We start from the raw sequence: 13,767 nt of genomic DNA, 5'->3' as shown, positions 1-13,767 counted from the left end.
ACATTCCAATTTACAAAGAGGGCCACGCATGGCCTAATGGTGAACCTGAGGGTCCATGGTTCGCGTTCCGTACTTTGGGACCGTGAGGCGTTATAAGAGTGACAATAAAATCCTACTATTCGATTAACGTAGTCCAAGAGTTGGCGGTGGGTGCTGTTCACTAGCTGTTTTCCCTCTAGTTAATTAATTCAGAATTAGGGACGTCTATGCATAAATAGTTCTTTTATAGTTTTTCGCGATTATCCAAAACAGTTAACCAAGCTGTTGAAATACATGTAGACCCCACCGATAGTGAATAGTGTAAAAACAAGTAAGTCGGTAACATGCGGGTTAAATTCTTCTTGTACAGATATATTCATTACATACGTATATATATACATATGAAGTATATGATTTATTGACGTTCACACGTCAGCAACATTTGCCTTCTTCTCTTGCCAATAAACCAAACTGGTTTTCGATAATAAAAGTTATTTTACTACATATGGTCATTTTGCCAAACTGGTCCTGATGATGATGTATAAGACGACAGGTATCGTACCACACCATAGACTAGTCGATAGAGCTGAATACTAAGTTGTACCAAATATACCTGTTTAACCAGACTCCAATTCTTCGCTCACCGGTGGTGATTATACATTACTTACTCCACGAGAATCTTTTGGAAACACGTATTACACGTAAGAAATATTGAATAGGCGTGTAGGAAACTAGACAGTTTTCGTCAGGTTAGGTTAGCTTTGTCTGAAACAGCTAGTAAAACGAGACACTGTCAAGAAACTGGTTTTCTCTGAGCGTGGAGTAAGATTGTGGAAGGGCATTCGTCCGAAACGCTATGGATGAACAATTCTGATACGTACAACACGCCAATTTTTCCACTATCGTCATTGTTCCTCGTTTGAAGTGGTTTAGCTTTTATGAACTTCAACAGATTGTATTTCTTAAAGACCATCATATGCTTGAGGTTATTTTTAATGGAAAAAAAATGGTTACATCCTTGAATTGTGAGTTATTCAAAAGACGTGTATTATATTGTAATTTATTGTTAACTGTTTTATAATTTTGGTGTAAAGCTACACAGGAGCTATCTACGTCCGCACAGCTGTTCCTAATTTTCAACTGATAGACGAGAGGGGAAGCAGCTAGTCAACAGCGCCCACCGCCAACTCTTGCGCTACCCAAGTCAGACCCAATGGTGGGATTTCACTGTCACTCTTACAGCGCAACCACGGTCCTAAAATACGAAGTGGGTTCTCGCGGCATTGAGATATGCGAACCACAAACCTAGAATACACAGTCAGGACACGCAACAATTGAGCCACACTAGACCCAATACTTTGTTATTACCATTCAGTTTTTAGATGTGTTGAGGTTTAGGTCACGTATAAATGCAAAATCGGACTCTCTTAACTTTTGCTCCAATATTGCAAAATTCGACTATTTAGCGTATTAAAGATTGTTTGAATTATTGTAATAATTCCCATTTGATAAAATATTTAATATCTAAATTCAGCATACTTCACGTTTTTAGTTGCAGCTAGAATATTTGGTTAAATAAGGTTGCTTCTACAGCTATACATGATATTAAAAAGAATGTTTAAGTGGCTGTTTTTAAATTGTACTAAATTATTCAGTCACAACGTCACTGCAGTACTTCCAATGAAATGTTTAAACCTGTAGTTTTGGTTGGAGTCAAAGCCGCGCGTGGCGCATGCTTTACGTCATTTGACGTGTAGCTGTGACAGACGAGTGCGGTTGGTTATGGCGTCTGGTGCAGTTTTGCTGCTTTCGAGAGATTGGTTTGAATTTTACAGACAATCGAAACGCTTTTTTCATAGGCTATTGAATAAGTTCATATCTCAGAATACGATGATCTTATTCTCCTAAAAACACTGGAGAAAGCAAAACGTTTTAAATCGTAGGCACTAATTTGGTCTAACCGTTACTGACTTTTATGTAGCTATAAGTATAATGACAAACAGGTCTCTCGTCACACAGATGTGATATTATTGTCATTTGGTTTTATTTTGTTTTAAGACCTCATATTTTGATTGGCTTCTTGAGTCGATTCACGAAGTTTGTTTCGGTTTTTTTTTTTTTTATTTTTTTTTTGTAGAAGTGTACCGCGCATATCAGTCACTACCATAAGCAAGGAGTGACTTCTTGTGAATTTGTGACCGGCAGGCGTGGGAAGGCCACCTCCACGGGCTCCCCGGAGTTACCGAGTATCATATCCTCGTAGGTTTGACTGTTGGCATGTTTACAGCTGTTTATTCCAAAGTAAAATCTGAAGAATAAGCCCTTCCGATGCACTGTTAGTACATTTCTCTGTACTGGTGGTTACCCGAACATTCTTCCAACTTTGTTTCCCGATCATGGAAAATATAGCTATGGCTCAAGTCAACGCCACTCTTCCAAGAAGTAGGAAAACACCTTACAAGGTACGTAGGTACACGTGGGATGACGCGACAGTTCTCGCCTATATAAGGCTTCTTTTTTTCTGTGACAAGTGGGTGAACTGATAATATAGATATATATATATGTATGTGTGTGTGTGAAGGTAATACAACTGTAGAGGCATTTTCGAATAGTTAAAAATTTCCTTTACTCTTTCCATTTATACCAGTTAAGTGAAAAACATAGAACACCCAGAGTTATTCAATAGGACTTAACAATTTAGTATTTAAGTGTTATTTTTAACTTTATTAGGTTTTAACATCTAACGACAACAAGAGATTTGTAAACACCATTTATTTCATACATGAGTGCTTGTGTTGCACAGACAGAAAATTAGATGTGAATTTCGCAAGGGGAGCTTTGTAATCATTCCTATTTTCCTCGGCCCTTTAAAGTTTAATGTAGAAATTAGAACAGAATAAAATAACAGCAGCTACTAACATTCGCAGTAAAGAAACAATTATTTCTCTTTCAGTACTAAACTTCCCACAAAGCGAAGAACAAACGTATATTTTATAATAACCAATAGATAACATTAAAAAATGGTAATTATAAGAAAACCCAAAACTATATGATCTTCGACGATATCAGCTCTCAATGGGTCAGCGAGGTCGATAAGTGAGAAAGCCATCCAGTTAAGCCAAGAGTGTGAAAGTCAGTTTGGTATAGATATAACTGTACGTGGGACTTTATGCCGTAGAATCAGGAGAACCTGAGGTTATTCAGTTTTCTCAGCTATATATATATATAAACTCCTTTTTGTTTTCCACTTGACAGTGCAGGTAAGCTGTAGTACAAAATGAGCAGATAACGGATACGATATTATTAAAAGTCGCAGTTCTCAGCCGACCAGATAATGTGAATTATTGTGTGTTACTTCTCCCCCTGTTGCTAAGTGACGGAGCTCTAAATGAAAGATCAAATAGCACTGGTACAAAACTGGTCCACAGCTAGGTGGACTACATTCACGAGTGCCTAATCGTGAATTGTCATTAGTTCGTGCAGCTTATGATAGACGTCTTGAGTATAAACAAACAACTATTTTACACTTATTTTAAAACAATAAAATGTCCGTGATTATCGTTACATTCATAATAATCATTGTGAACTAATATTATTAAGTACGACAGTACAGAACACGTCAATGAGACAACGTGCACTACTGAATCACTTCTCCCTTTCAACGCCATCACTGTCGCTTTGTCTACAGTTCCTTACATATTTTATAGCCTAACAAAATGCTTGCATAAGAGTACCAAGCTAGTTCAGAGATGAGTAATGCGTCTCAGTGAGTTTTCCGCTATAACTTTCGTTTCTACATTTTCCTTTTTAGATTTATTTGGTCTTTTCAAGGCTTTTGCAGGCTTCGATCGACGTATCTTTGTTATTATGTCACAGTCTATATTTCTGCTATTTGTCTAAGTTGTTATACAACTTAGTTTCTGCTACCGTTTGAAAATAAAGTGATTTTTGCACATGTCTCTAGCATTATAACGAAACTTTTATGCATACAAATAAAATGCTTGTATTGTATCTGAGATACGAGAAATTCATGTCGCTGTTTTATTTAAGATTTAAATAAATTTTCTGTATTGCAAACATTTTTAATTGCACTTTTCACCCGCCGATGGTAGAGGTTTAACTTAAAGCTAATGTTTTAAACTTACGTAATAACGGTATAGATCCACACATATATATATTCATGAGTTAATTTCAAACCAGCACGTCGAGAAACAAATGAAACTAAGATACAACCTAAAGGGTGGAAATGGAATAATGTATCACAAAAGGAAAGTAATTTGAAGAGATATGCCCCAAACTGCGATATTGATACAAAGGATACACCGTCTGTTAGTCTTAACCTTTATTCACATGTCTTACGTGTGAAATGCGATTGGAATTCCAAAATTAGGAGCAGATATAGGTGTTCAAGCTCACACACAGAGCATGATCTAAATTAGAGTTTCTGAACCTTTTTTCTATCGTTTCCCACTTTATCGAAAACGTGGTATTTTGCATCCTCACAAAGACATAGAAGATGATGTGTTTTGTTTTTCACACATTGAAAACCCATCGCTTTTGTGTAATATACAACTGGACAATACGAGGATGTGTGAAATCTTACGTACTATCTAGAGTAGGTAGACTTGTAAGGATCTATCCTTTCTTTGAGTGTAAAATTTACGTAACTGTCAGACTGTCTTTTAAATAAATACTATAATAGCAAACATGGTAGTGAACTTAAACCATTTTAAACTTATACTCTACGGTTATAAACTAGAACAATATATGTAAGCAGTATGTGTGCAGAGTACGTTACAAATCGTCTGACTTCGTGATAGTATAAAGATGTAGTGTTAAATTTTCTCGTGCATCAAAACTTTTAAGACGTGAATACACTTTGTATTTTATTGCACTAAGACACTAGTGGTGCACAAGATTATTCACTGCCACTGATTTTCCCGCTGCATGGGAGCGCGGAAGAAGGGAGAGAGGTCTGCAGTAGGAATGGAATGTTGATAACACCAGAGTAGAGGAAGGCGGAGTTAAGTGGACAGTTAGGATACTGTTGTAAGCGTATATTGCTGTCTCCTAAAGAGCTCTCATTACAAGTGGTTGCCAGGAAACGGCTCAAGCAGACTATAGAGTGGTGGGGGAGGTAGCAACACTAATAAAAATGGAATGTAGCGAAAACGAAAACTCGTAATTCGCCAAAATTATAGAACTTACTATATTAAATATTTAATGAAGCTCAACCACGATTAAGAATAATTCAATCCTCTATTTAGATAATTGATTTACTCCCATTTTTTGTAAAACATGGATACAAGGGATTTATTAACGTCCAAGGTATTAATTTTGTTTTGTCATTATTACTGAGTACGTACGTATGTATTTTAACGTGTAATAATAAGAGTAGATAAGGATGTTGAAAATCGAACCAGATCGATCATGTTCTGATGCCAAAGTATGCGTACAGCATCAACAGAAACAAAGAGACTGAACCATAGCAATTAACTTCAAATGTCTGTATTTGTTTTATTTTCCCTGTACTTCAGTTCTTGATGATATACGAATATGTTAAACGGTTGTTAACTCGCATTTAAGAACATGTTAAACGGTTGTTAACTCGCATTTAAGAACATGTTAAACGGTTGGTAACTCGCATTTAATAATATGTTAAACGGTTGTTAACTCGCATTTAAGAATATGTTAAACGGTTGTTAACTCGCATTTAAGAACATGTTAAACGGTTTGTAACTCGCGTTTAAGAACATATTAAACGGTTGGTAACTCGCATTTAAGAACATGTTAAACGGTTGTTAACTCGCATTTAAGAACATGTTAAACGGTTGGTAACTCGCATTTAATAATATGTTAAATGGTTGTTAACTCGCATTTAAGAATATGTTAAACGGTTGTTAACTCGCATTTAAGAACATGTTAAACGGTTTGTAACTCGCATTTAAGAACATGTTAAACGGTTTGTAACTCGCATTTAAGAACATGTTAAACGGTTTGTAACTCGTATTTAAGAACATGTTAAACGGTTGGTAACTCGCATTTAAGAACATGTTAAACGGTTGTTAACTCGCATTTAAGAACATGTTAAACGGTTGGTAACTCGCATTTAAGAACATGTTAAACGATGGGTAACTCGCATTTAAGAACATGTTAAACGGTTGGTAACTCGCATTTAAGAATATGTTAAACGGTTGGTAACTCGCATTTAAGAACATGTTAAACGGTTGTTAACTCGCATTTAAGAACATGTTAAACGGTTTGTAACTCGCATTTAAGAACATGTTAAACGGTTGGTAACTCGCATTTAAGAACATGTTAAACGATGGGTAACTCGCATATAAGACTATGTTAAACAGTTTTTAATTCGTATTTAAAATGTAATATTTTCTTCAGTTTGGAAAAGAAAGAAACATCGATCTTAGTAGGGCACTTCATACAAATGCCTCGCGAGTATATATATATATATAGATTGGGCTACCAGAGATCCTTTAAAAACATTGTAAGCGTTGAGTTTGAAATAGCAGATGGTCTCCGATTCTTTTACCCGTATGCGATAGTGCATTATAAATTCAATTATATATATGTATCAGACATATTTAAAAAAATTTAAAACGGTCTCACGTACCATCAAAATGCACCATTTTTGGTGAAAATTGCTAAATTATTCGAAAGAGGCATGCCCCCGGAACCCCCGCCCATTATGGTTTCGCCGCTTATTTCCTTTTCTTACAAAATAATCCCCCCTTTTAGATATCTGTCTGCCTACATATATTTTGTAATTGTTGGGCAATCAAACGAAACTCGTTAAGTACGGTAAGTTGCTGCTGTTTACTGCTTTACTAGCTGGTCTGCGATTGGTTAAACTTATGTGGACCTGCTAGATTCCACAGTTGATCTGGCCTTTGCTACGTTGATAAAATCTCATGTCGCTTCTAAAATCATGTCAACTGAATTATACGTCAACTGAATTCTTCAAAATAAATCAAATTAAAGGACTTGGACTGCAGTAGCCCTGTTTCCATTTTCGGGTCATCTTTATAGTCTGATCGTGATTTGCTTCCTTCCTTCCTTATCTCACGCACACAAGATATCCAGACGATCTGGTCACGTCTAGCGTTGTTTTTGTTTTCGCTAACATTAGTAGTGCTTTGTTCAGACACCAATAGGGCTGTTTGTCAAGGAAAATTGGCGCGCATACAACGTTTTTAAAGCAACTCCTGGCTGGTAGTCGAGTTAAATAGCCAGATATCAGCGTGTATTGTGAGAAGCTTAGTGATCATGTGCGAGCCTACTGTATTTTAAGACCACAGAAAATCGATAATGACTTGATTAGAAATGCAGAATGACAACTTTGAGCGCCTCTGGTGTTCTTTCACGTCTAGGAATAATATTAGCTGGGAATAAACGTTGACAATCGCTGAAGTGAACGATGTAACTCGGGAGTTCATAAAGCGAGTTTTAAATAATTAATAAACTTGAGTAGGGCGCACACACTCACACAACAGTTTGTCTTTGTGTACTTAAAAATAGCTTCTTCCAGCGAACTGTTCTGAGACCACAGGAAAAAGTGTGACGTCATGTGATATTGAAAGGGGTCCATGTGTGCTCTAGCGGCCATTTGTCGCAAGAACTGAGCTACGTTTAATGTCCCCATTTCCTGTTATAGCCTAGGTTTAAAGTACATGTACATATGGACTTCAGATTCGTGGACACGTACTTAGATAATAAGGAAAACAAGAAACCGGGCCCTAGAATATGGATGATTTATTTAGTACATCCCCATCGGTTGGAACAGGTTTCCCAATTTCTAGTGGGAAGAAATCATTTTATTTGCAATTTCGTTGGTTGTATTTTTATATATATATTTGTAGTTTACAGCTAGAAAAAATAGAGAGCAAACACATTGAGTTATACCCTATACAATAAATATTTTTTATGTATTTACAACACTAGTAAAACTGCTTGTTATCATGCTAGATTCGATAATTTTCCTTTTCCGGTGCTAAGCATCAAATGATACAAAAAACAAAGGAAATGCACAATCTCAACTGTATTCATTGACTTAATAAATGACTTATGTACTGATAATATCTATTGTATCAAGCAGAACAAAAACAAGATTCAAACATCGTTATAACACAATTTATCTCGATGTGAGTGACAGCCTAGGGTAACATGCTGAATTGTTATCAAAGATATAACAGTTTCGAAACCAAATATTGCACTTTTTGGAATAAAAATTAATATTATACTTTTAGTGTCTCCAAAATATTCCAATCGTTCCCCTAGGATGGTGATCAATTTCGTCATTTGAAGTTAAAATAATAGGGTTTTTAACCATGCAAAGGCGTCACTTACGGACATTCAAACAGATATGAAAAGTGTTTTGATCCTATCGATAGTTCCGAAAACAGCTGTATCTGGAATAGTTTTAACGTTAATTTAGATAACTGTATGAAATGAGAGGGTTAATATTTAACACGCAGCCTCCATGTTATAACTATAGCATCCGTTGTTCGTGCATTAACCGTATACCTGGTAACATTGCAGGTAACGGAGGCTTTCCATGACGATTTAGAATTTTCAACCTCAATGGCACGTTATTCACACGTGGGCTAAACGTCCAGGTGAGAAGTACCTATATTGTTGGTATGGAAGACAACCAACAATAAGGCTTTGAACCGAATAACAGGGCTAATTATTACTATTATAATATGCCCAAAGCATCACGTCTCGGACCTTGGAATACATAGCCCAGCATTTCCATAAGCATTTTAACTAGGGGGGCACTTCAAAAACTAATTCACTGAAACCATTCAAGCATTATTTAAGTTATAAAACTCGCGTACATACATACACCTTCACAGCCAGCTGAACACAATTAACTGCACTACGCCGTGCGTATCCGAAACTCTGGAAACGAGTTACAATCCTGACGGATTTTTTCTTAACTACCCAGTTTTTAAAACGTGAATGACTACATTATGTTAACTGGTATACTGCGTATATGTCTATAGTTCGTGTAAGAAAATACAAAAGTAAAATTATATGACTATATCTGCCCCCACTCTTCCCCTTCCCCACCCTTTGGTAAAGCCCATAATTGTTATAAAACCAGAATAGTGCAATAAACGATGTAACGTGTACTGCACGCACGGTTTGAAGTACAGTTGTATTTATGTTTCTGTAATAAAAGCGCATGGTTTCTGCCGCCAAGAAAGGATGGTAATACCAAATATTTATGTAGTAACGTAAGCTTTAAGTATTTATAAAAATTAGTTTTAGGGCGGGGAGCAGTATTGTTGCCTTGATAATAAGTAATGTTTACTGTGCTTTACCCGACGACTTTCTTCAAACACACACGATTCATTGATTTGAATGTCCACTTACCAATATACTACTGTAAATTTAACTTAGACATCAGTTTTTGATACGATAGCCTTGACAGATAGTAAGGAATCATTAAAGTTGAGAGCCTTTGTCATACCAAAGAAATACATCTTATAATTTATTGTTACGCAACTTTTTTTTTCGATGATTTAGGTAAGGCCTTTGAAAATCATGTTTACGAACACCTGGATATTTATTCCGAAGGGCCAGGTGTGGCCTAGTAATTAGCGTGCCGGACTATCCATTAGAAGGTCTGTGGTTCACGTCCCGTTGACACAAAACCCACTCCGAACTTTGTGACTGTGGATATGTTAATGAAGTGGCAGTCAAATCCCACTATTCAATTAGAATATCTCAAGAGTTGGGGGTTGGTAATGTTGGCCTTTCCCCTAATCTGTTAGTTTAAAATTAGGAACGGCCATGTAGATAGCAGTTATATAGCTTTTTGCGAATTTTGAAAACAAACTTTACTCTAATAGCATCGGTTTATAATGAACCACAAATCATGTACACTGTTGTTGAGCTGGTGGCCACGTGAATGTTTGTCACGAACTGAATGTGTGGTCAACCTTAATAGTGTCATAAAAATGCGGTATAGATGAAATTTTAAAGTAGCTATAAATATACATAAGAACGAAGGTTTAAACCCGTGTGTAATCTTAAATATACCCAACAGAGATTAAAAATAATGATTAATGATTAACTAAAACTATTCTGTGCTTGTTTAGTGACAGTTTAGCGAAATCCGTCTATGATTGATACAGTTACAGTGAGCATTTATACATAGTGTAATAACCCATATCAGTCTGTGCTTGATATAGTTACAGTTGGTGATTATATGTAGTGTTTTAACCCGTCATTCTATGCTTGTTATAGTTAGGGTGAGCGATTGTGCATGGGGTTTTAATCTAAAATACATTTGATATAGTTCTTGATTTTTCATCGAATGAAACTATTAACATACCTCAAAAAATATAATGTACGACAACTATAAATACATACAAGGTTCCACACACTGTTAAAATGATATATAACTGTTGCACATATATTTCAAATTCGATGACGAAGAACCCACTTTGATACTAATAATGGTTGGAGACGGCTTGAATGGGTAATGAAGTAAAACTTTAATATAAGTTTAACATAACAGCAAATGTACAACGTTTCGACAACGTTTTGTCCCTGATGATGACAACTCTTGGGCTACTCTTTTACCAACGAATAGTGGGATTGATCGTGACATTATAACGCCCTCACGGCTGAAAGGGCGAGCATGTTTGGTGGGACGGGGATTCGAACCCGCGACCCGCATATTACGAGTCGAGTGCCCTAACCACGTGGAAAGATAAGTAAAGCATGGATAAACATTTTTTGAACTACCGATAATGATTTAAAAAACAGAAAAATCCTGTTCTTTTTTTGAGATTCTTCTAAAATTGAAAAGAGAGGCTGTTCTGTCCACATAGAAGTTCAAAACCTCCACTGTTTACTCCTTGCGAAATGTGTATGAACTTCAGACATCTTCCGTAATGAATGTAAGCCTCAAACATTTCACATATTTCGTTATGAAAAGAAATGTTTTTCTTGTTTTAAAACTGAATGCGTTATGCAGTTGGACTAGGTTCTCAGTCATTTTTTTATTACTGTGTGAAGGTTAATGGACGAAACATTACCTCAGAGGATAAAATAATTAACATTCTTGTCACGGTGAATCATCGCGCGCGAAAAGTTGGTAGAACATCCTGAGAAAGCCATTCTGATTATGGTTAGTGCCACCTGGTGTCAAGTTAAATTATAAATGTATTAAAACTTTATTTGGTGAAAGATAGGTGTGATTATTTTAGAAAAGAAAGCTACTTATTGGATAATTACATATACTAGTAAATTCATATTCTTCCCTTCGCTATCTAAGGTTTTCACTTAAAGGATGAAAATGTCACATGACCTTAAATACATGCAGGAACTAGTAGGGCAAATGGTTGTATATGTATGTTTAAAATGTTCTTTAAAATTGAAAAGAGAATCTGTGACGTAGAGGACGAATGCATTTTTTGATTGGTCGTACCCTCTGCTGTGGACTGCAGTTTCGTCTATTCGTAGCTCATCGGCAGCTTGGGTCAGAAAACCAAAGGAATGCCATTAGGTTTCTTTCTTGTTACCATATGGTGAAGTAGGACGGACTCAAAACCACATAGGTAATAGGGCAAATGTTCTTTATGGAAGTTTAATTGGAAGATATGCGAAGAACCCTTGCTTGGAATTATGATAATTGAGATGGAATTGATGGTGTATGGTGGAACTTATAAAGGAGATGAAATCAATAAACTACAAATTAGAAACATGGAAGTTGAATGCCGATAGAAATATGAGATGTGGTGGAGAACAACTAATTAAGAATGAGGAGTTTTCGTATTTGATACCATCATTGACTGGTATTGACATTATGTGAAAAATCACTTGCACTGCATTTTTTTCAGTACTGGTTTGTATCAACGTTTTTACGCAAAGCTACACAATGGGCTATCTGCTCATAGCTGTTCCGAATTTTGAACTGATAGACTAGAGGGAAGGTTTCTAGTTAACAGCACCCGCCGCCAACTCTTATATGACCGAATAGTGGTACTTGGCTGTCACTCTTATAGCGCACTCACGGCCTACAGTGCAAAGCGCGTTTAAGTGGCAATAGGGAGCACACCTTTAGTACTAGACTTTTACAGTCTGGGCAGGTTAACCACTAGATCACGATTTACTCATTTCCCTCTTAATTACTCCATTACGGTTTTATAATTACAGGTCTGTAAAAATAGTTTTTCAGACTTATGTACTACATGGAGACCTTTCGTTCAGTGCCAGAACTCCTCAGATGGCTAAAGTTATGCTGAAAATGCTAAACATGAACAACAAAAAACATAATAGTCTTTGGACAACACTATACACTGAGAACTCTATGTGGAATTCAGCGCTCGATTTGAGAGGAACGTCGTTCCCATCGTTAAAATAAATATCAATTTTGCCCCCTTTGTCAGCAAAACAATGCACATGGAATATTTTGAGAGTGAGACTTCACTGGCTTAGTCTCAATGGAGGCACTTGTGTACACCTACAGTTGTACTGATTCTCCCTGTGGCAAATGTTATCTGCTAGATCACTGGTAAAGTTGATTTTTAGTTTGCTATTGATGTTTATTTCATATATAGTTATTTGTTAAATCTTAATTTGAATAGAATTACTGATTGGATCAATAAGGTAATTAAGTTTACGGTATATTATATATATATGTGTGTGTGTGTGTGTGTGTGTAAGAGTAACAGTACAGTGTATACTTCTTTCTTTATAATTTCTGGAGTTATCCTTCTTAAATAGTCAGAATCTGAGCTCTAATGGGATTTATTGTTTATTTATCTCACCTTAAAAGTAATTAGATGGAATTCCTTTATTACAAAAACTTTAAAGGAATGTAGTTTCTTTTGTCAGCACGAAATCAAATGGTTAGTGAAATGGTAAAAGTTGAAGGATTATTACAGCACAGTTAATTGAAGCGTACAGTACACCAAATATAACCATAAAACATCTGTATTAAAAACAGGACTTAGTACTGATACAATAACTTCTGTCATCTAATTTTTTTCAGTGTTATTAGTATTGTGGAAAAAACGTATTTGTCTTTCCGAAATTCACATTATGTGATCTTCTCGATTTCCGTTTTTCGCGTGATTTTGATTGTTTTATTGTTATCCTTTTGCTCGTTTCGTTTTCCACATGCCTTGATCCTTAATTTTCATGTTAGCGCTTTGACTTGCTTGCAGATAACACTGTAATACAAGTGTAAAAAAAGATATGAAAATGGATAAATATTTGATAAGACGATTGGAGAGTGAAAATACTACTGATGAGGATTGCTAAGTACTAGAAAAAACAAAAAAAGAAGTGGCAGAGCAGTGGGAATACTCAGGGAAGTATTCCCTCAATCATCAATAAGAATTTCCTAGCGGGATACTCAGGAAAGTATTCCTTCAATCATCGCTAAGAATTTCCAAGCGGGATACTCAGGGAAGTATTCCTTCAATCATCGCTAGGAATTTCCCAGCAGGATACTCAGGGAAGTATTCCTTCAATCATCGCTAGGAATTTCCTAGCAGGATACCCAGGGAAGTATTCCTTCAATCATCGCTAAGAATTTTCTAGCGGGATACTCAGGGAAGTATTCCTTCAATCATCACTAAGAATTTCCAGCGGAATACTCAGGGAAGTATTCCTTCAATCATCACTAAGAATTTCCTAGCGGAATACTCAGGGAAGTATTCCTTCAATCATCGCTAAGAATTTCCAAGCGGGATACTCAGGGAAGTATTCCTTCAATCATCGCTAAGAATTTCCAAGTCGGATACGTTAGGG

The 13,767-nt window shown here is 36.2% G+C and overlaps 1 protein-coding gene across 1 annotated transcript in view; it reads left to right on the top strand.

The window, feature by feature from the left end:
* The first annotated feature begins 1,742 nt into the window (after positions 1-1,742).
* Positions 1,743-13,767, top strand: part of LOC106464572 (breast cancer anti-estrogen resistance protein 1-like) — a 63,889-nt gene continuing 51,864 nt past the window's right edge. Inside the window, exon 1 of the mRNA XM_013924722.2 lies at positions 1,743-2,441. Coding sequence (XP_013780176.1) covers positions 2,376-2,441 — 66 coding nt within the window. The 5' untranslated portion in view covers positions 1,743-2,375. The remainder of the gene's footprint in view (positions 2,442-13,767) is intronic.

The sequence above is a fragment of the Limulus polyphemus genome, unplaced genomic scaffold (genome assembly GCF_000517525.1).
Source record: "Limulus polyphemus unplaced genomic scaffold, Limulus_polyphemus-2.1.2 Scaffold1691, whole genome shotgun sequence".
Lineage (NCBI taxonomy): Eukaryota > Metazoa > Arthropoda > Merostomata > Xiphosura > Limulidae > Limulus > Limulus polyphemus.
Note: the sequence above shows the minus strand (reverse complement) of the source record. Positions and strands in the feature narration are given on the sequence as shown.